The sequence below is a fragment of the Misgurnus anguillicaudatus genome, chromosome 12 (genome assembly GCF_027580225.2).
Source record: "Misgurnus anguillicaudatus chromosome 12, ASM2758022v2, whole genome shotgun sequence".
NCBI classification, from domain to species: domain Eukaryota; kingdom Metazoa; phylum Chordata; class Actinopteri; order Cypriniformes; family Cobitidae; genus Misgurnus; species Misgurnus anguillicaudatus.
In genome coordinates, this window is record NC_073348.2 from 41,270,001 (window position 1) to 41,293,518 (window position 23,518).

A 23,518-nucleotide genomic window follows, 5' to 3' on the forward strand; every position below is an offset into this window, starting at 1 on the left:
TGATAATGATCAACCCAGTAACTTAGTTTTGGTAAACCATTCTCTACAAGCATGTGAAAAATAGCTCATTGAAATGTTGGCCCCCCTTGTGATGTCAGAAGGGGATCTTATTATAATAACACCGCCCCTTAATCTGCACTATCCAACCACAGCACTGACATTTAGTGCAGAGAAAAAATAATTGACAGCACAATTGAGTTTCAAATTCATGAAACAATCATCATGGTGATCAGTGTTTGCATGATCATACCATTTGCATTTTAAAGGACACACCAAAAAAACAGCACACACCTTTTTGTTCACACCTACAAAGTGTCAATTTTAAGATGTTATAATAAATGATCTGTGGGGTATTTTGAGCTAAAACTTCACATATGTACTCTGGGGACACCAAAGATTTATTTGACATTTTAAAGTGTTGTGAAATGTCCTCTTTAAATCTCATTAAAGTCTAGGAGAAATAATAGAGATCTATTTAATCTTATTTATAAGATGCTTTTAACACTTTTTCATCAATAAGAAGAGCAAAGAACAAGAAAGTATAACAGTTTTTAAATAGAGTATTTAAAGCTACATGGAGTCATTTCTTAAACCCTCAGAATTTATTTAAAACAACCAAACTGCTGTGAATCTCTGTAATATCATCCACCACCACTAAACGTATCTGTATGAAGTCAAACGCAGCTGTAAATCTCAGTAAAGACACTGCAGGTATTTCCATTAAACAGTTCAGATATCATTCAGTCAGACTTTGAAATCTGTTATAAAATATATTCTTTGTAAAGCAAAATGATAAAAAAGTGCTTTAGGAATTCATTTGAATGGAAAACAACATTTTTAATTGGAAATCTTGTGAATAACCTCTCCAACACTCAAACTGAAAATGATTATTATAACCATTATTATTATTATTATTATTATTAGCATTAATATCATTATCGTTATTATTATCGCTATTAGCATTATTATTATTATTATTATTATTATTATTATTATTATTAATATTATTATGATGATGATCATTATTATTATTACTATAATAATAATAATAATTATGATTATAATATATTACTGTGGAGTTCTAGAAAACAGATGGTATGATGTAGAAAGTTGAAGATGATAAATGTGATGGGTTGTGTGTGTGTCTCGGGTGTTTTGTTGACGTGGCTCTGAGGTTCATGTTCTCACCCTCCTGCTTGTGTTCTTAATGATGGGCGTTCCTCTTTCCAGATCCTCCATTAGAGATCCTCACCATTCACAATCAGAATGCCGATGGATGGCCGGTTTCCTCTTTTCCATTCCCAGCCTGTGTTATCCTGAACTGTTAGGAATGCAGGAAATGGTGGCAGATGACTTCCTGTCTGCGTATATGAATGAAAGTGTTTAATCTCTCTCTCTTTAGTAAAGTGAAACACGTTTGCTTTGCTCTTTCATTTGAAACACTTTATCCTGTTTCTATATTTATTATTGAGACTCACAGATGAAAGTTTGTCTCTGTGTCAACAGTGAACACGCAGATGTTTGTCTGTCTCTGATAATATTCTGCTTTACTTTGATTTGGACTTTCTTTAGTGATTTGGTCGTGTTTAGTTGTGTTGGTTTTAGTCCTCAGCTGTTGTTGTGTGTGAGTGAACTTAAAAGAAAAAAATGTGTCTGTAAGATTATTGAATCTGAATTATGAGCAGGTGTCTTTATGCTTCTTAAACAGGGGGGCACGAGATAGAGCCGGGGGGGGGGCAGTTTTAAGACATTTTATGAATACATTCATTTATTATACATTTTGTGTAATTAATCTTTAGAAAAATAAATCTACCAACAGCCCTACATTTCAGAATTCATTTCAGTTTCAGAATTCAGCATGCAGGCGTTTGTTTCATCTGTAATAATCAATCAGACAGTCTCGACCCCAAACTCTCTCTCTCTCTTTCTTTCTCTCTCTCTCTCTCTCTCTCTCTCACTCTCTCTCTTTCTCTCTCTCTCTCTCTCTCTCTCTCTCTCTCTCTCTCTCTTTTAAAGGGTGTCAGAGTTTTGTTTTTTGGCAGTGGTGAGTGTATATATGACTGGATGAGATTGTGCATTAGTCTTTCTGGGAATGAGTTTGTGTTGTATGCGTTCAGTTGGAAGCTTTGTGTTCTTTCAGGGCCAAAATGAATCTGAGTTTCCACACATGTGTTGTGTGTTTGACAGTTTTATTCATTTTGCTGCCGTTGTTTTTCTATCATCTGTCAGGAGAATTCAGAGTTAACCTCCACAATTAAAATACTTCATTAACTTCACTACAGATTTATTACTCTGTTTATCTTTCATTAGATGTTGATGAGATGAACGTGTGTGTGGGTTGTGTATGTGTGTCTGTTGTGTATGTGTGTGTGTGTGTGTTGTGTGTCTGTTGTGTATGTGTGTGTGTTTTGTGTCTGTGAGTGTGTTGGTATATGTGGTATACGGGGACGAATATTGTATAATGACATATTTACTATGTTATAAACATTTTCATACTTAATATTAGTTTTTCATGGATTAACGACTGCTAACAGGTTTTGGTGATGGTTGAGGTCAGGGACTGGGTTAGGTTAGGGGAAGAGAACATAACAGTTTGTACAGAAGAAAATACATTGTGTAACCAAAACCCTTAAACCACATATGCCAACATGTATGTGTTGTGTATTATTTGTGCGTGTTGTGTATTATGAGTGTGTGTTGTGTGTGTGTGTGTGTGTTGTGAGGTGGAGGTTCCTGTGCCTCTTACAGGTGAAGGTTCATGTGACCGCTCCTCTCAGTTATCAGCGCACTACACATGAAGCTGTTTTCCGACATCATTTCCTTTTCCTCTCAGTGCTCAGTTTCTCGACTTTCTGAAGTTTTCCTCTGTTTCTCTGAGCACTGAATGTTATAATGCTTTATTCAATGTTATTATTTATCAAGTAGAGTTATGTAGCAGTGTCACACAGTAAATATTTATCATGATTGATGTGCTGATCTTACTACAAATTTACATGCAGAAAAACTTACACTGTGTTGAGAAACATTCATATTGGAGACAAAACTACACATTAGTAATACTGTTTGTGTGTGTTTATGTGTGTGTGTGTGTGTGTCATGTAGGAGGCGCTGTCAGTGGTGAGTGAGGATCAGTCTTTATTCGAGTGTAGATACGGAGAGTCTCAGTGTAAGACAGAGATGACGGCTTCATCTGTTGGTGAATACGATTCAAGTAAACTCAGTCCCCGAGCGCCGCCGCAGCATCAGCACCAGCAGGATTGGTTGTCTCCGCCCGCCGCTCGCGTCACAGTTAAGATGGAGTGCGGCACAGGAGCTGCACAGGTGAACGGGTGCAGGTGAGTCACAACAAACATCACATTAACAAAATCAGACACCCCCTCCATTGTAGGCAAATGTGTTCGCCTGTTATAAATCTTTATCATGAAATATCTTGAAGATTTTATCAAAGCAGCACCAGTTTTCAAATTCATCTCATCAAAATATAAAAGTATAAACACATTCAGTGCACTGCAAAAAACAACTTTCTTTCTTAGAGTTTTTGTTTATTTAGGGTTAAGGAAAAACAAGTCTAGTTATTAGACAAAAAAATACAATTCAAGTGAATGTGTGCTTTAAACAAACAAAATGCCAATGGGGTTAGATTCTTGAATTAAGTTTATTTTTTTCTTAAACACTTAATACAACAAAAGTTTAAGAAAATCTTTCTCACCCTAACCCTAAATCTCTGTTTTTGCTTGTTTTAAGAACACATTCACTTAAACGTTATATTATTTTCTTAGATCATTTTGCTCATCAAGAAAATACATTTTGATTTACTATTTTTTAGATATTTGTACTGAAAACAAGACAAAAACACTAAGTAAGAGAGTCATTTTTTGCAGTGATGTTGATCATTTCAGTGATATTACACAACTTTGAATGTTGATATTAAGTGTTAGTGATTTTATTACATGAGTATTACAAGACATTTAGGGATAATAAAATAAAACCTCAGTTTTTACTCCACTGTTCAGATATCATAATTAAGACTCTTATGTACCTCACTGTAAAAAACACGCAGATGTATTGTCAGAAATGGATGTGCTTGTCTTATAATAGTGTGTACGTTTGTGTTGAAACTGAATCTATGTGTGTGTGTGTGTGTGTGTGTGTGTGTGTGTGTGTGTGTGTGTGTGCAGAAGTTCTCCTGGGGATTGTAATGCAGGTAAAGGAAAAATCTCTTCTGCTGCTAACCTGCCAGTCACCTTCACTAACTACACAGAGGATAAACACGCGTCACCACCCAACATCATCACCAATGAACGGAGAGTTATTGTACCTGCAGGTAACACACACACACACACACACAAACACACACAGACACAGACACACACACACACAACAGATAAGACAAAGATCTCATAATTAATGTGCCCTAAACTGCGGTGGGTTTAAAGGTGCTGTAGAATGTAAAACTGTATTTATGTCGGCATAGATGAATAATAAGAGTTCTGTATATGTTAATAACATATCATGACCCTTAAACAAGATTGTTTCCTCCTTCTTATCTAAACTTCATGCATGTAAAAGACCGACCGCTGGAAAACAGATCAATCTCAACATAACACCAACGTTACACTCCAGATGAACACCACAACATTAAATTACACATTACATTAAATACAATGTTATTACAATGCCAAAAAGTTGTGACAGCTGAGTTAGTGCTATATGCTAGTTAATGCTATATGCTAGTTAATGCTATATTCTAGTTAATGCTATATGCTAGTTAACGCTATATGCTAGTTACAGCTATATGCTAGTTAATGCTATATGCTAGTTAATGCTATATGCTAGTTAATGCTATATGCTAGTTAATGCTATATTCTAGTTAATGCTATATGCTAGTTAACGCTATATGCTAGTTACAGCTATATGCTAGTTACAGCTATATGCTAGTTAATGCTATATGCTAGTTAATGCTATATGCTAGTTAATGCTATATGCTAGTTAATGCTATATGCTAGTTAATACTATATGCTAGTTAATGCTATATGCTAGTTAACGCTATATGCTAGTTACCGTTATATGCTAGTTTGCGCTATATGCTAGTTAATGCTATATGCTAGTTAATGCTATATGCTAGTTACTGCTATATGCTAGTTAATGCTATATGCTAGTTAATGCTATATGCTAGTTAATACTATATGCTAGTTAATGCTATATGCCAGTTACTTCTATATGCTAGTTAATGCTATATGCTAGTTAATGCTATATGCTAGTTAATGCTATATGCTAGTTAATGTTATATGCTAGTTAATGCTATATGCTAGTTACTGCTGTATGCTAGTTAATGCTATATGCTAGTTAATGCTATATGCTAGTTAATGCTATATGCTAGTTACTGCTATATGCTAGTTAATGCTATATGCTAGTTAATGCTATATGCTAGTTAATACTATATGCTAGTTAATGCTATATGCTAGTTACAGCTATATGCTAGTTAATGCTATATGCTAGTTAATGCTATATGCTAGTTAATGCTATATGCTAGTTAATGCTATATGCTAGTTAATACTATATGCTAGTTAATGCTATATGCTAATTAACGCTATATGCTAGTTAATGCTATATGCTAGTTAATGCTATATGCTAGTTAATGCTATATGCTAGTTAATGCTATATGCTAGTTACTGCTATATGTTAGTTAATTCTATATGCTAGTTAATGCTATATGCTAGTTAATACTATATGCTAGTTAATGCTATATGCTAGTTAACGCTATATGCTAGTTACTGCTATATGTTAGTTAATGCTATATGCTAGTTAATGCTATATGCTAGTTAATACTATATGCTAGTTAATGCTATATGCTAGTTAACGCTATATGCTAGTTAATACTATATGCTAGTTACTGCTATATGTTAGTTAATGCTATATGCTAGCATTTAGGCTGAATTTCGACTATTCACGTTACAGTTATGTTTTGCAGGTCCATACTGAAAAAACACAAACTTATCACTCAGAAACGTCCATTAACAATCTCCAAAGAATTGATTATTTCTCAAAATCTGATACAGACTCAAACATAAGATCTGTTTACACACACACACACAGAGCTACTGAAGGAGAAACAGCCAATCAGAGCAGAGCTCAACATTATTATTCATGACCCTTTCAAATAAAATAGTAATCAACCATTTCATTCTAAAAGCAAATCCTAGGGCTGTAAATGGACATGAAAAACTGACTCTGGATCATTTCTGCACTTAATAAAGACACAAACATTCTGTGTAGATATCAGAGAACTATTTAACAGATTATTATAATGCATTCTTTGGCACCTTTAATGGAGTCAAAGGCTTTAAAAGCAAACTATATTTTGTGTATGTGGTATAATACAACATCATAAAATGGTTTAAGATGTAAAAAGCACACTATTTTTCACATATTGTACATTATTGTATCGCGTCTCTGACCAGTCTTTCTTAAACACACTGCGTCTCTGTGATATGGTGGTGGCAGCAACACAACAGAAATAACTAAAGCCAAGCCTTCTTTCTTTACATTTATACTTAGACATATTGCAAATATTCCTACACCATGACATAATCATGTGTTTATGGAGGTGTTTTAGGCAGGTCTGGATCAGTGATCTCTTTTAGTTAGAATAAATCAATCATCAAAAAATAAGAAAAAAATATAAGGATTAAGGAAGTCAACCCAGTAACTTAGTTTTGGTAAACCATTCTCTGCAAGCATGTGAAAAAATAGGTAATTGAAATTTGGCTCCCCTTGTGATGTCAGAAGGGGATCTTATTATAATAATACCGCCCCTTAATCTGCACTATCCAACCACAGCACTGACATTTAGTGCAAAGAGAGAGAAAATAATTGACAGCACAATTGAGTTTCAGTTTCAATAAACCAACATTATGGTGATCAGTGTTTGCATTATCAGCAGCTCATTTGCATTTTAAAGGATAAAGCCTACAAAGTGTCAATTTGAACATGTTATAATAAATTATATTTTGAGCTAAAACTTCACATACACACTCTGGGGCACCAAAGATTTATTTGACATCTTTAATGTAAAGAAGCAGATAAGGTTCTTGTGTGTCATTACATTGTGGATGCTGCAAAAATCATTTATGCTGAATCCAATTTCACCTTCAGTCATCATAGATTAAGATTCAAACCCGTGACGTGACATCAGATTAAGAGAGGACACTGCTGGATCTCATGATGTGTTAAATGAATGTGTGTTGTGTGCAGATCCAACCTTGTGGTCTACAGATCACGTCCAGCAGTGGTTAGATTGGGCTGTGAAGGAATATTCTCTTCCAGAGGTGGATGTGTCTCTGTTTCAGAGCATTGATGGGAAAGATCTCTGTAAGATGAATAGAGATGAACTTCAGCGTCTCACCTGCACGTACACAGCTGATGTTCTTCTGTCTCACCTGCATTACCTCAGAGAGAGTGAGTCATTATTATCTCACTTCACTTCTCTTACCATCATTCTCACATTTCTTTCTTTCTAATACTTTCAAGTCATCACCATCCAGCTGTACACAATAATGCTTCATAGCGCTGTATAAATCAGCTTTATAATAACAGCTATACTGACCTCTAACCCCCTCATTAATAATTCATTCATTACACCAGGGTGAATGTCACTATATCTGTCTGGGTCATAGTTCATCTAAAAGAAAGAAAGAATAGAGAAACCAATCACTCATTTTTATTTCATACACGGCATTAAGAAAACTTTCAGTTTCTTTTTCTATCAACTTTATCTTCATGCCAATTGAAACACAGTTTTTATTAAAATCATACATTTTCACATTAAAGGAAGATTTCATACATTTAATAAAAAATCATTGTATTAATTATTAAAATTGAATGAGTTAAGAGAATTAAAAGAACACAGATTAACACAAAGACAATGTGCAGAATACAGCCTCTCTCTCTCTCTCTCTCTCTCTCTCTCTCTCTCTCTCTATAACAGGGAGTTTTATCAGTTTTGTCACTGGATGTTTTCTTTCTCAGCTCCTCTTCCTCACTTGACCTCAGATGATGTTGACAAAGCCTTGCAAAACTCTCCACGTTTAATGCATGCGCGCAACACAGGTAAGCAGCTCTGTGGCCCCTCCCTCTTGCTGCTCTGCCCCGCCCCTTACAGCTTACACACAGACACACACACACACACACACACACACAAACACACACACTGCAGTGCACTCTCTGTCTCTCTCTTTGTGTCTATTTTGTCTCATAAGTTTTTACCAATGCTGAACTCTTACAGCACATTTGATGAGTTTTGTTTTTGTCTTCAGGCGGAGCGAGTTTTATTTTTCCAAACGCCTCCATTTATCCATCAGATGCTCCTCGCTGTCAAAGCAGAGCAGGTCAGTCAGCATGTTGTTGTTTTTTATAGCACATTTAAAAACAACCGAAGTTGAACCGTGCTGAACAAAACAAAGAGACAAACAATAATAAAATAACATAAAGGAGAGCGTGCGGCCCCCCTTGTGCCCTCCGTGCCCTTCACAAAGAAAATATACAATTAAAAAATAAAAACAAAATGTATTAAATTAAACAATATATTGGTGTTGGTTTTTTTGAGATTTAATTACACAGAATTGATGATAAATGAATTAACTTTATAATCAACATTATCTCTTTTAACAACAACACCTTTAATGCAATTTGCATACAGTGTTCAGTACACACAAATCAAACACTCACACCCTCTAGTGGACACTCAGTGAACTCATTTACATTATATCACATCATTATCACACTCTTTACAGACATGAATTATGATGGTGTCAGACGTTCTGGGTGGCCTCAACCACTGACTGGATCTAAAGGTTAGAGACCTGACGGACACACACACACACACACACACACACACACACACACACACACACACACACACACACACACACACACGCACGTACACACACACGCGCACACACACGCACGTACACACAGTTATAGTGTAACGTGCTCTTTGTTGAAGTGAAGTAACAGTGAGTTTTGTGTCTTTACAGTTCCTCAGAGTTCTGCTGCTTCTGTTATGACCAAAGCTGAAGACCAAAGAGGCCAACTGGGTGAGATATATACACACACACACACAATATTTTTGTTTTATAGTTTTTGTAAACAGTTGTTGTTGTTGTTGTTGTTGTTGTTGTTGTGTCTGTAGATCCGTATCAGATTTTGGGACCCACCAGCAGCAGGTTGGCTAATCCAGGTAACACTGATCCTGATTCAGTCCTTATAGATGAACCACAGAGCCAACAGCACTACAAACACCAAACCCTTTCACTCAACAGAGTTTTAGTCATAGCATGATGGAAAAATCTGAATAAATGAGCTGAAGAGTGTATGAAGAGTATGAGCGTGATGTGCTGTGTTTTTATCTGTCAGGCTCCGGTCAGATCCAGTTATGGCAGTTTCTCCTGGAGCTTCTGTCGGACAGCTCAAACTCATCCTGCATCACCTGGGAGGGCACCAACGGAGAGTTTAAGATGACCGACCCGGACGAGGTGGCCCGCCGCTGGGGCGAGAGGAAAAGCAAACCCAACATGAACTACGACAAGCTGAGTCGAGCTCTTCGTTACTACTACGACAAAAACATCATGACCAAAGTCCACGGCAAACGCTACGCCTACAAGTTCGATTTCCACGGCATCGCTCAGGCCCTGCAGCCCCACCCGCCGGAGTCATCCGTTTACAAATACCCCACGGATCTGCCCTACGTCAGCTCGTATCACCATCAGAAGATCAACTTTATGTCTCCTCACCATCAGACCATGCCCGTCTCGTCCTCCGGATTCTTCGCCGCCCCGAGTCCTTACTGGAGCTCTCCTGCGGCGGGCATTTACCCCGCTCCACGTCACCCTCCTCCACACATGTCGTCACATCTGGGCTCCTACTACTGAACACCAAACAGGATCTGAACGTCGCTCTCGCCTTATTTACAACAGATGGAAACTGTTCAGATGAAGCTCAGAATAAAGAGTCGTAGGTGCTACGAGAAAACCAATGACGGTATATCGTAAGATACGCTCACAGATCTCTTGTGTTAGGGTCACAAAAAAATGTGTTGGAAATGTGAAAGAGTCATCAGACGGAAATATAACGTGTAAGAAGGGCTACTTACAGCAAGATGCATGATCAGTACTTAATAATCAATGTTTTATGCATTAAACTGCCTTATTTTATTAAACAGACATATCAGAAAGAGTTCAGAAGGTTTAAGAGCAGAAGACTGTGAGACAGACAGACAGACAGACAGGTGACGGGATGTTGAGAATGAATTTGTGTATTTATCAGTATTATGAAGATCCATCAGACGAGATATTTGCATCTTTGAAAACTGGAATCTGATTCTTTAAAAAGTCGTTTAAAAGACGGAGGTGGATTTCAGAAATCAGTGCCTTACAGAGATTTACCCGTAAATATAAATCTGTATTATTATTATTATTAATTTTTAATATCGAGTTCTGATTCACGAACGCTGTGCGTTTGTTAGAGTATACAATTCAGTGTTATTATACTTTTTATATAACAGATATATAACTTATATGCATTTAAACACTACGAGTTGATCTCAGCCAGCCAAAGACATTTATCAAAGATTTATGAAGAAGCACTCGTTGCCTTTGAATTAAGCTCAATATTATCAGTTGTTTACAATGCAAAGCTCTCGTGCTCGTATGCGTTTGTATGAATTTGGTCTGGCACAGAACACAGGCTCAGATCTCTGTTCGACTGAACCCAGATCAGTTCAGGACGCTCAGAGAAGATGATCTGATGATCTGAGATTATTGACAAAGGGAAGACATCATATACTTATATGGTTTTCTACTGAACTGATATAAATAAAGTCTTTTCAAAAACTTGTTCTTCTCGCTTTGCGTCCCTCACATTGTCTATTGTTTGCTTGATATATGGAAACCAGAGAAGATTTGTTGTCCCAACACACACACGTTCAGAGCGTTCCTCTGTGTTTCCACAACAAAGTCATTTAATGTCAATGTATCTCTTGCGTCTCTGAAACACAAACATCAGTCAAGTTTTTATTGAAGAAGAAACACGAATCACATTTGACATTATACATCAATGTTTATATTACAGATTTACGTTTAAATACAGATCAACACTTTCATTTCCATAATGATCCTTAAAGTAACGTGAACTTATAAATCATAATTAGAATTTTAAAAATATTTCAAGTTGGAAATGTAAGGAATTAAAGGAAATTATTTGTACATTTTGGGTAATTTATACAATCACATACAAACATTAGCTTTCTCCACATCAGACTCGTCTTCATCCGTGTGGAGGGTTGCAAAATGACAGGAATTTTGAAGGCTGGAATATATGGGAGTTAACGGCAATATATGGAAATTTAAGGGAATTAATGGGAATAAACTGGATTTTGAAAATATAGTTGCCTATAACAGGGAACTTAAATGTAGTTAAAAATCTTGCAGTATAATTTAGTTTAAAACAACAAGATTTAATGCAATTTCAGTTGAATTTCTACCCCGCACATTCATCAGTCACATGCACACAACACACCGCATACTAGAATGATTTCTGAAAGATTTTGATCAAATAAATCCAGACTTGATGAGTGTAAGTATCAGGATTCTGTGATGAATAAAAAGTTAAACAATAACAATTTATTTAAAATAAAAATCTTTTGTCAACATTCAAAAGTTTGGGGTCATTTTTTTCTTTTTTGAATGTCATTTTTTTTTACCTTGCATGCATGTCTGCTTATGACCAATTTTTTATTTATGTTTGTATATGATATAGTTTATATTCCTAAAATGTTCAAATAATTCCCATAAATTCCTGTTAAGTTTCCAATTTGAAATATGTCTAAAATTTCCCAGATAAAGTTACCAGAAAATTTACCATTAACTTTCCGCCTCTTTGCAACCCTATCATTGTGCCACAATGCCCATATATTCCCATGGAAAATTCCCAGAATTTTGCAACCCTAATCACAAGAGTAATTCATTAATCTACTAACTGAAGATTGATTTCATTTTTTTCAGTCTTGATTCTGGTTTTCTGGAGTGGATTCTTCACTCTTGTCTATATTTCTCCTCCAGCTGAAGTTTCTCAGAGTTGTTTTGGACAGCCAATGGCTCGTCGCACATCTGCACTTTATCAAAGAAGTTAAAGTCGGCAGCCAGCTTCCCCCCAGGCGTGTTGAAAAGCACAGGTTTGAACTCATAACCCCACAGGATCTCCTGCGGCACGTAAGACGTTCGGCTCTGACAGGTGGCCGCGGTCGACTCCATCGTACCGTTTAGAGTGACCAGCAACTCAAACTCTCGGGTCGGTAGGTCGGCGGCTGTGAGACCGGCCAGTGGGCTTTTGTCGTCCAGGAGGTGGCAGAAGGTCAGGGGCATGAGAAGGAACGGACATTCGTCACTGCAGTCCAGATGAAAGTCTAAGCTGGCCTGGTGGATGAGGGTCTTCTCGCCCTCTTGGGTAACGTAGGGCGACAGTAATTTGCCCGAGAGCTGACACTGAATCAGCAGGCTGTTTCTCATGTTGGCCACTCGCACCATCAAACACCAGACGCCCTCGCGCTTGCACACCACTGCCGACTGGCTGAATTTAATGGTTTCCGCACGCTTCTTAGGCCTCGCCAGCTTGGCCAGAAAGGCTCCGGTCACAAAGATCTCCGCCAGGCCCGTGAAGACCAGCTGAACTACCAGCGCGAATATGGCGAGCGGGCATTCCTCAGATACGTGACGAAACCCATAGCCAATGGTGGTCTGGGTCTCCAGAGAAAACAAATATGCTCCCGTCAGTGTTTCCACGTTCATCACACATGCCGTGTGATTGGATGACTGGTCCGCATCAAAGTCGCCGTTCCTCAGACCAATAAGATAAAAAACGACTCCGAACAGGAACCAGGTCATTACAAAGGTGGAGGCGAACAGAGTGATCTTATAGCGCCATTTCATGTCCACCACCGTGGTCCAGATGTCGTGTAAGAAGAGCTTTATCATGCCCTCCACATTGTCAATCTTGACGTTATTATGGCCGTCTTTGGATGCCACTCTGCGTATTTGATCCGTCATGATGATTCCTGACACTGTGTGAAGAGAAACATATCGTCATCAATGGCCTTATAGAAATATATCATATATATCATCATTGATGGCCCTATAGAAATGTATAATCATTAATGGCCCTATAGAAATATATCATCATTGATGGCCCTATAGAAATATATCTTCATTAATGGCCCTAAAGAAATGTATAATCATTAATGGCCCTTTAGAAATATATCATCATTGATGGCCCTATAGAAAAATATCATAATTAATGGCCCTATAGAAATATATCTTCATTAATGGCCCTAAAGAAATGTATAATCATTAATGGCCCTATAGAAATATATCATCATTGATGGCCCTATAGAAATATACCGTCATTAATGGCCCTATAGAAATATATCATCATTGATGGCCCTATAGAAATATATCATCATTGATGGCCCTATAGAAATATATCATTGATGGCCCTATAGAAATATATCATCATTGATGGCCCTATAGAAATATATCATCATTGATGGCCCTATAGAAATATATCATCATTGATGGCCCTATAGAAATATATCATTGATGGCCCTATAGAAATATATCATCATTGATGGCCCTATAGAAATATATCATCATTGATGGCCCTATAGAAATATATCATCATTGATGGCCCTATAGAAATATATCATTGATGGCCCTATAGAAATATATCATCATTGATGGCCCTATAGAAATATATCGTCATTGATGGCCCTATAGAAATATATCATCATTGATGGCCCTATAGAAATATATCATCATTGATGGCCCTATAGAAATATATCATCATTGATGGCCCTATAGAAATATATCATCATTGATGGCCCTATAGAAATATATCTTCATTAATGGCCCTAAAGAAATATATCATAATTAATGGCCCTATAGAAATATATCATCATTAATGGCCCTATAGAAATATATCTTCATTAATGGCCCTAAAGAAATGTATAATCATTAATGGCCCTATAGAAATATATCATCATTGATGGCCCTATAGAAATATATCGTCATTAATGGCCCTATAGAAATATATCATCATTGATGGCCCTATAGAAATATATCATCATTGATGGCCCTATAGAAATATATCGTCATTGATGGCCCTATAGAAATATATCATCATTGATGGCCCTATAGAAATATATCATTGATGGCCCTATAGAAATATATCATCATTGATGGCCCTATAGAAATATATCGTCATTGATGGCCCTATAGAAATATATCGTCATTGATGGCTCTATAGAAATATATCATCATTGATGGCCCTATAGAAATATATCGTCATTGATGGCCCTATAGAAATATATCATCATTGATGGCCCTATAGAAATATATCATCATTGATGGCCCTATAGAAATATATCATTGATGGCCCTATAGAAATATATCATCATCGATGGCCCTATAGAAATATACCGTCATTGATGGCCCTATAGAAATATATCGTCATTGATGGCTCTATAGAAATATATCATCATTGATGGCCCTATAGAAATATATCTTCTTTAATGGCCCTATAGAAATATATCATCATTGATGGCCCTATAGAAATATATCATCATTGATGGCCCTATAGAAATATATTGTCACTGAGCTCTCGAGAAATCAAACTGGAACTGCTAAAATCATCTATCAAGGTCTTCATCAAATCAAAGATGAGCTTGATCAATAGATGTTTCTCTATCGTGATGATCAATATTTCAAAGCTTTAGATTCTCAGTTTTTGACCTTTCATTGACTCTCTCTCTCTCTCTCTCTCTCTCTCTCTCTCTCTTTCTCTTTCCTGTTTTCTTCCTTGACTTTTCAGTTGTAAATTAACAGGAAAAACTCAGAGTTCATGTCAAGTACATGTGGACATGTAAATGACTGTAAATAATAATCTTATACTTGCTCTCTTATGTGTCCGTCTCAGGTGGAAAGCTGTTCACGCTTCTCGCTCGGCTCTGAGTTGTAATCTGAAGCTGTCAGGCGTCTCTGTGTTCTTGTTCTTGTATTGTCAGGCCTCTGTTATGTGCACAACACTTTGACACAATGATATTGAGGACACTTAATGAGAAAATCACAGTGAAATGCACCTGTTGTGCTGGTTCCCTCAGAAACTCCTCCTCCTCCTCCTCCTCCTCCTCCTGTGTTGAGAAATATTTCCAGTCGGATTAACTAAAGAGTTATGTGAGTTGCTGAATTTTGTGACTGACACTTGTTTAGAGATTCATCAGCAGTATGTGTCACATCAGTTATCTACTGTATTCATTTAACAAATGTGATTTACAAATAGAGAGTAAAAGAGAGACCACACTAATGTTGGTACACAGAGTTATATACTGTACTGTATGTAGGAGTAGAGCTGTAGCTCGGGAAGACAACACAGAAGACATAGAGGACTTTAATATGTACACACAAAAACTGACCTGGGTTAAACTGAGATAAGTTGTATTTGCAAAATATTTGCAGCACAATTTATCAACAACTGCTTTTGTTTCCACCCGAGTGAGTGAACTGACAGATTAACTGGTTATCAAACTTTTCTTCTTGTTAGTTTCATCTCCACACATCTCACTATACTTCTGATGTTGACCTTCAGGTCACATGACCCAATTCTTGTTTGTTATTAACCAATCAGCAGCAGTCAAACAGGAAGGTTGTCTCTGATGGTAAACTCATGACTTCCTGTTTTCCTGACAGTTGTGAGATTGTAACAAAGCTGGTCATGGGTAAATAATTACTCTTACTGAATAAGAATAGTTAGTGGTTTAGTAGTTAATGAATAATATTTCAGGTATTTTTATTGTCTACATGAGGAACAGAATCACTGCAGAGCGCACAGCAGAAACTTTTCACATTGTTTAAAGTCTTAATTTTACTTCAAACAGAGGTCAACATTTCTTCTGCAGTCCCAACACCAGCATTCATTCATCAAACAAATGAAAGATAAATAGTTAAAATACAGAAACATGGAGTTTAAGGCACAGAATGCTGTCAAGTGAAAATCCCATCAAATAGATTCACTTTGTAAAATCTCTTTTTCAACCACTGGTTGGATTGCTGAAGGCTACAGGTTGCTGGTCAAGACAACGATATCTCAAGAAATGTAGGTTTGTTTATTGAATAAGAAATGTGTGGTTCTGAAACAGATTAATAAAGTACAAACATGAATATGTAAATATTACAACGGTTAAATAATCAACTAGTAAACAGATTAATAATGAATAACAACTAAAACACTACGACTCTGCATTCATACTATAATTATAACTACTTATATTATAAACTTAAACACAAACACGTAGAAAGTGTGTTATTTATGTGCATGCACAGTTCACGTGCTCGTCTCTGCCGTGCACGTGCAATGGCGCTGCTATTATGCAAACTTAGAGCGCATGTGCGTTGTTAACATGTAAAGAAGCATTTATGATTTTAAATGAATAAATATAAACATATACACATAACAAGAATGCTAACCGGATGAAGTAATAGTTGATTGGATATCATCGAATCATATTATCATCGAATAATAGTTAGAGTGTAAACATCTGCATGTTATCACACCAATAATAACTATAATATGTAAACGTCCTATAAAGTTACTTATATATATATATCTAATTACTTACATCGTGATGCACGCACACGTATACATAATCAATAAACACTTCAATAATTTGGCACTTAATCCACCTGTTTCGGTCTATAAACTATCTACAACGTGCAGCCAACTTCGCTATACGGTTCTCTCTCCCGCTCCGTAACCTAGCAACCCCAGTGCGAACTTTTGGAACAGTCCATTTCTGATGAAACGATAGGGGTGTTTGGGAAAGTCCATGTATTAGGCATTTAGTTTCTACAGCCGCCCCCAAATTCACCTTGTGAATTTGATTCATAAAAGTGGCTCATCTTTCTATCAGTCCAGGATGGGAGTTAATCATGGAGAGGGGGCAGACATACTAACTTGGCTACAGGTCGGGTGTAAGTTTTGTCTTTCACCTGTATTTCTGCCGATCTAATTCTCTTATCAGTTCCAGGATGTACCTGAACAACTTTTCCCACCGGCCACAAAGCACGTGGCAATTGCTGGTCTATGATCATAACGGTATCTCCAATCTGCAGATCAGTTCCTCCTGTTTTCCATTTCTGCCTAATCTGAAGGTTTGGTAGGTAGTGACGAATAAAGTGTCTCCAAAAGTGATCAGCGAGGAGTTGACTGTGCTTCCATCTTCTACGGCTCAAGAGTTCAGAATCATGGTATGTGACTTGAGGTAATGAGGCATCCCGCCGCCCCATCAACAAGAGGTTTGGAGTTACTTGGTCTGGATCCGCAATGTCAGAAGAGGTGTAGGCAATAGGTTTGGAGTTGAGAATACCTTCTATTTCTATAAGGACTGTTCTCAGTACTTCTTCACTGACCGTCTGGGCACCAAGTGTGACTTGAAGCGCTGCCTTTAGAGAACGTATTTCTCTCTCCCAGCATCCTCCGAAGTGAGGTGCACTGGGTGGGTTAAAGAGAAATCTTATCTGCTGGCTGGCGAGGTGAGCTTGTAACTCAGGATGAAGAGCCATAAACGATTCTCTTAGTTCTCTTTCTCCTCCTCTGAAATTGGTACCCTGGTCTGCCAAGAGCTCAAAGGGTTTGCCGCGTCTGGCTATGAATCTCCGTAGGGCCATCAAGAAGGAATCTGTATCCATACTGGTAAGTATATCAATATGGACTGCCCGTGAGGTCATGCATTTAAAAATGATTCCCCATCTCTTTTCATTCCTACGTCCCACTTTTATAGTGTAAGGTCCGAAACAGTCTACACCCGTGGAATAAAATACTGGTTGATGGATCCTTAATCTGGCCTGAGGAAGATCTGCCATTTTGGGAGGGTGTGGTTGTCCCCGCCATCTTTGACACTCTGTGCATTGCCGTTGACGACTTTTGACTGCTGCTCGTCCCCGTAACACCCAGTACTTTCTTCGAAGCTCAGCAAACACCCTGTCTGGCCCTGGGTGATGCAATTGATTGTCATATTCTTTGATTATTAGTTTGGTAATTGGGTGGCGTGAGTCAAGGACGATAGGATGAATGGCATCTTCTTCCAGTTGGCTGTATTGACGGAGGCGGCCACCAACACGTATAAGTTCTATGACATCATCGAATTCAGGAGCTAAGCATAACAATCGACTATGTTTTGGCAAGGGTTTGTTTGCTCTTAAGCATGACAGTTCCTCTGCGAAGGAGTCAGTTTGAATCTTACGAAGAGCTGCCAGCTCTGCTCCTTTATAGTCATCTGCTGTTGGTGTATTGTCATGTTGAATATAGGCTTTCAGCAAATCTGTATAGGTTGAGTACTGCTGCAGGTCTGGTGTAGGCACAGTGGAAGTTGTTAAACCACAAAAGGCTGACTTTCTCAGTTCGTTGTCATGATTAGTGGTGGTTAGCGGCAGCATCTCGGGCCAGCTATGAGATGTTTGGCTAAGAAATTTGGGCCCACTGTACCATCTGCTTTCACGGCCTATGTCACAGATAGATCTACCTTAGGGTTAGGTTAGGGTTAGGGTTAGGGTTAGGGTTAGGGCTACTTCCACTCTACCCTGGTCTTCCGTCCGCAGGTATGCTACGGAGCCGTAAGCTTGCTCTGAAGCATCACAGAAAATATGAATCTGCCTTACACTAGTATGATGATCGAGCTCTTTGCTACAGTAACACCTCGGCCAGTTGATGTTCTGTAATTCGTCCAGCTCGTTCACCCAGGCTTTCCATGAGCTTAACAGTTCCTCAGGCAATCTAGGGTCATCCCACTCTCTCTTCTTATCCCATAATCTCTGCACAATTACTTTGGCTCGTGTAGTAAATGGCACAATGTAGCCAATGGGGTCATACTGGCTGGCTAGAACATGGTAGATGCTCCGCATTGTAGGTGGGGAGTGGTCAAGGTTGCGAGGTTTATATGACAAGGTGTCTGATAAACAGTGCCAGTGCAAACCAAGAGTTGACTCCTGTGCGTTCTGATGACCTTCACTAAGCCACTGAATGCTGCTTTGGGATTGAACGTCAGTTGGTAAGTGACTGATGACTGATGGATCATTGCTCGCCCACTGCCTTAAGTCAAATCCTCCCGAGCTTAAGAGGCTGCGGAGTCTGTTTACTAGGTCTTTGGCCATTTCACTGGAGACGAAGCTTTGAAGGCAGTTGTCAACATAAAAAGATTTCTCTACGGAAACCTGTGTGTCTATGGACTCACTGTGATCCTGAACATGCTTCTGTAAAGCGAATGTAACACAGCAGGGACTGCATGTAGTTCCAAAGGGAAGCACTTGCCATTCATATACCTCTGGCGGTTTATCTTTCTGTAAATCTCTCCATAGGAATCGCAGCAGCGGCTTGTCTTCAGGCAGAAGGCGCACCTGATGGAACATACCACGTATGTCGCTGCTAACTGCAATGGAATGTTCTCTGAAACGTAGTAGAACTGCCAGGAGAGAAGGACTGAGTGTTGGACCAGGTAGCAAGAACTCATTTAAATTTTGGCCTTTGTATGTGAATGAACAGTTGAATACGACCCTGTTCTTTCCATTATGCTCTACCATATGGTGTGGTATGTACCAAGTTTCCTTGGACTGTTTCACCTGTTCAGGGTTGAGTTTCATGATGTAGCCGGCTTTCTGTAACCTGACTATCTCTTCCTGGTATGCTGCTGCTTGATCAGGTTTTCTTTCCAACCGATTTTCAATTCCCCGTAATTGTGGCAGTACAGCTTCTTTGGGTGCATGAAGGAATGGCATGTTCTTAACACGTAGCAGAGGGGTTGCATATCGCTGGACTCCATCAACGTCTACTCTCACTGTTTTGTCTTGGAGTAGCTGTATGGACTCCTGGTCTTGTCGTGACCTTGTTAGTACTTTCTCACTCTGAAATGGGAGGATGTCCATTTTCCACAGTTTCTCCACATCAGCATACAGGCTGTCAATGGGTCGCAGGCTAGTGAAGAGACAATGCTGTGGGGAAAATCTGGTTGTTATATCTTGTGCTGGACCCTGTAATGTCCATCCCAAGCGTGTTCTCACAGCAGCAGGGCCACCCGGTGGGCCTAGTCTGACTGGTTCTATGGGTGTTATGAGGTGAGGGCAGTCAGAACCAATAAGAATCACAGGTTTCACATTGTGAAAATGCTGAAGCGGCAGACCTGCAAGGTGTTTGTATCTTTTCTGAAGTACCTTGACTGGGTGGGTGTGCTCTGCTAGTCCCAGGCTGTCAGCTGTAAAGGCACTCCGAATCCTGAAAACCTTACGAGGGTTATCCATTGAAGACACTGTGAATGTTACAGCCGCCCCATGAATGGTCTGTGTCTCTTGCCTGACTGTGCGAAGGGCTAAGTCCTCTGGCTGTCCCTTCAGTTTTAGCTTCTGTACTGCATCATTTAGGATAATGGTTCGCTCTGACCCATCATCAAGTACAGCATAAGCCTCCATAGCTTTGTTGCCATTTCTGAGCAAAACTTTGGTCACTTTTAACAGAATCTTGTTGTCACAGGTGGGACGATCAACATATAATACTGCACTGGTCGGAACAGATTCTTCTGTTTCTCTACCTTTCTCATTTACATCATGTAGTGCAACCAAGTGCTTTCTGTTACAGGTTTGACAGAGAACTTTCAGAGTGCAGTAAGCTGCTTGGTGACCGCGTCCACAGCGCCAGCATCTATTCTGGCTCCTAATCCATGTCACTTTCTGTTCTTTGCTGAGTAACTTAAAGCTCTCACAGTTATTCAGGTAATGTCTGTTATTATCACAGTATGCACAGTAAGCATTCACCCATTCTCTCTTAGCAGCAGTTGGTCTCTGTTGATCAGATGGTGATCTTGAAGCAGCCTTTGGTTTCTCTGTTCCAAGGAAAATGGCAGTGGGTTTGCGGTTTTGCCTATACTCTTTCCTCATTTCCTTTCTCTGAACCGATGACACTTGTTTGAGTTGCGGGCTGTAATCAGTGTGGTCTTCCTGAACCTGAAGCTCGTACTCAAGCCATTCGGCGAAGTCCAGTAATGTAGGAATGGTAACTCCCAGAGGATGTATGTACCTCTTAAAACTGGACCTGAGGTCATGTGGTAGTTTGCTCATAAGTCTGGAAACATGTGATCCACACTCCAGCTCAGTCATTCCATTCTGGCCAAGTTGTTCCAACATACTAACCAATGAGCGTACATGGAGTCCAAACAGCCGGAAAGCTTTCACATCACCGCTACGAATGTTTGGTCCATCCATCAGATCTGCGATGCGTTGTAAGGCTAACTGGTGGGGTTGACCGTACATTTTGTTTAGTGCTCTCATGGTATTAGTAAAGGGAAACCTTGAATTACTGTATGAATCTGACACAAGAAGTGCCTCCTCCAACTTCAGGTGGTCAGTAAGTATCTGAAATTTAAAATGCTCGGTTGCATCCTCAGGCAGAATGTTCTCAAGGGCTATTCTGAGTCTAGAGAATTGTCTAGGATCAGCAGATGTTAGAAAGGGTATGGTTGGAGCAGGACCCTTGTATGTTTTCTCCTGTGTAAATGAAGGCTGGCTGACATCTTGAGTCTTATTTGGATGAGCAGGTGGCATTTGTTCATGTACTGGAGTCTCAAACTTTGACTGATAAGATGAGATGTGCTGAGAAGATGGGGGATATCTGGGTTGAAACGGACTGCTGTGTCTTACTCGTGATTGTACTCTCTCGTGAGCAAAGGGAGAAATGTCTAAATTCCTGAAGTCCTCAGTTAAGTCAGTGTACTCGTCCTTTTGAACTGGGTGCAGTGCTCTCATGGAAGCAGGTGGTGGCGCTCTTGTCCGTGGAGCTGGCACTGGATGATATGAGTATGAGGTCTCTGGACTAGCCACTGGAATGAAGGATGCGGGTGGGGGTATTACTGACTGAGCTCTCTGTTCTGCTTTCAGGCTTTGTAGCTCCTGATGTAACATGGCATTCTGCATTCGCATCTCCTGTAATGCCGACATAATCAATGGCAGCTGACTAGTTTGGCGACGTAAATCAGCGCTATCATTCTGCACTGTACGTAACATAGCTTTAAGCTCGACATCTTCTCCTTGTTCATCAGACGCATACCACTCATCTTCTAATTTCCATTTCTCATACTCTGCCACCTGACTAATAGGCGAAGTCGATCTGGAATTATCTGCATTGCTTGGGGGCTGTACTCTGCTTCGCCCTGTCATAGGGAGTGACTGTAGATGCTGTAATGGATCACCAAGCTCGTAATCTACCAAATGAGCTGGGGGTTTAACTTGTCGTCGTGGACGTACAACAGGTGCTTCTTTCCTTGGTTGAGACATCTCTGTAGCCAGTCAGCATCCGGCTCGAAGGACCATGTAAAATCTCTTTAAAACCACTGGTTGGATTGCTGAAGGCTACAGGTTGCTGGTCAAGACAACGATATCTCAAGAAATGTAGGTTTGTTTATTGAATAAGAAATGTGTGGTTCTGAAACAGATTAATAAAGTACAAACATGAATATGTAAATATTACAACGGTTAAATAATCAACTAGTAAACAGATTAATAATGAATAACAACTAAAACACTACGACTCTGCATTCATACTATAATTATAACTACTTATATTATAAACTTAAACACAAACACGTAGAAAGTGTGTTATTTATGTGCATGCACAGTTCACGTGCTCATCTCTGCCGTGCACGTGCAATGGCGCTGCTATTATGCAAACTTAGAGCGCATGTGCGTTGTTAACATGTAAAGAAGCATTTATGATTTTAAATGAATAAATATAAACATATACACATAACAAGAATGCTAAACGGATAAAGTAATAGTTGATTGGATATCATCGAATCATATTATCATCGAATAATAGTTAGAGTGTAAACATCTGCATGTTATCACACCAATCATAACTATAATATGTAAACATCCTATAAAGTTACTTATATACATATATCTAATTACTTACATCGTGATGCACGCACACGTATACATAATCAATAAACACTTCAATAATTTGGCACTTAATCCACCTGTTTCGGTCTATAAACTATCTACAACGTGCAGCCAACTTCGCTATACGGTTCTCTCTCCCGCTCCGTAACCTAGCAACCCCAGTGCGAACTTTTGGAACAGTCCATTTCTGATGAAACGATAGGGGTGTTTGGGAAAGTCCATGTATTAGGCATTTAGTTTCTACACACTTTGATTAGAGTTTTAAAGTAGATCTGCATATAGGGTTGTTTCAAACACATAAACACTGTAGAAAATATCTGTAGAAATAAGCGTATTACTGTCAGCTGTTTGCCAGTAACTTATCTGTACATTTAAATGGATGTTATTTGCTGGCAACGGTTTATTTAAAGATGGGTGAACATTGAACATTAACAGGTGTTTGCCATTGCGGAATGAAACTGTAGAATGAATGCATT

The 23,518-nt window shown here is 38.8% G+C and overlaps 3 protein-coding genes across 8 annotated transcripts in view; 1 reads left to right on the top strand and 2 right to left on the bottom strand.

Annotated features, from left to right (window-relative positions):
* Positions 1-10,892, top strand: part of erg (ETS transcription factor ERG) — an 18,678-nt gene extending 7,786 nt beyond the window's left edge. For 4 of the 5 annotated variants that reach the window (XM_055207314.2, XM_055207315.2, XM_055207318.2 and 1 more), the window contains 9 exons: positions 3,103-3,335; positions 4,179-4,324; positions 7,255-7,458; positions 8,029-8,109; positions 8,316-8,387; positions 8,793-8,852; positions 9,036-9,095; positions 9,191-9,238; positions 9,415-10,892. In XM_055207314.2, coding sequence (XP_055063289.2) covers positions 3,103-3,335; positions 4,179-4,324; positions 7,255-7,458; positions 8,029-8,109; positions 8,316-8,387; positions 8,793-8,852; positions 9,036-9,095; positions 9,191-9,238; positions 9,415-9,929 — 1,419 coding nt within the window. In that variant the 3' untranslated portion in view covers positions 9,930-10,892. The remainder of the gene's footprint in view (positions 1-3,102; positions 3,336-4,178; positions 4,325-7,254; positions 7,459-8,028; positions 8,110-8,315; positions 8,388-8,792; positions 8,853-9,035; positions 9,096-9,190; positions 9,239-9,414) is intronic. The other variant, XM_055207317.2, reaches the window with a different exon arrangement.
* Positions 10,893-11,056: 164 nt separating this feature from the next.
* On the bottom strand, positions 11,057-15,213 carry kcnj15 (potassium inwardly rectifying channel subfamily J member 15). 2 transcript variants are annotated; one of them, XM_055207319.2, is made up of 2 exons: positions 15,004-15,213; positions 11,057-13,114 (listed from the first exon to the last, which is right to left on the bottom strand). In XM_055207319.2, coding segments are annotated over exons 1-2 (1,026 nt in total). In that variant the 5' UTR covers positions 15,005-15,213; the 3' UTR covers positions 11,057-12,089. The 2 variants fall into 2 exon arrangements, with proteins under 2 accessions (XP_055063294.2, XP_055063295.2); XM_055207320.2 differs by having other exon boundaries at positions 15,000-15,213.
* Positions 15,214-16,126: 913 nt separating this feature from the next.
* Positions 16,127-18,597, bottom strand: LOC141369214 (uncharacterized). Its single transcript, XM_073874776.1, has 2 exons — positions 16,724-18,597; positions 16,127-16,234 (listed from the first exon to the last, which is right to left on the bottom strand). Exon 1 carries the CDS (start codon positions 18,537-18,539, stop codon positions 17,028-17,030), a length of 1,512 nt encoding a protein of 503 aa, XP_073730877.1. The 5' UTR covers positions 18,540-18,597; the 3' UTR covers positions 16,127-16,234; positions 16,724-17,027.
* Positions 18,598-23,518: the final 4,921 nt, after the last annotated feature.

What these genes read in the sequence shown, in the direction of transcription:
- LOC141369214 (XM_073874776.1), bottom strand. Translation starts at nt 18,539, where the DNA reads ATGCTGCCGCTAACCACCACTAATCATGACAACGAACTGAGAAAGTCA.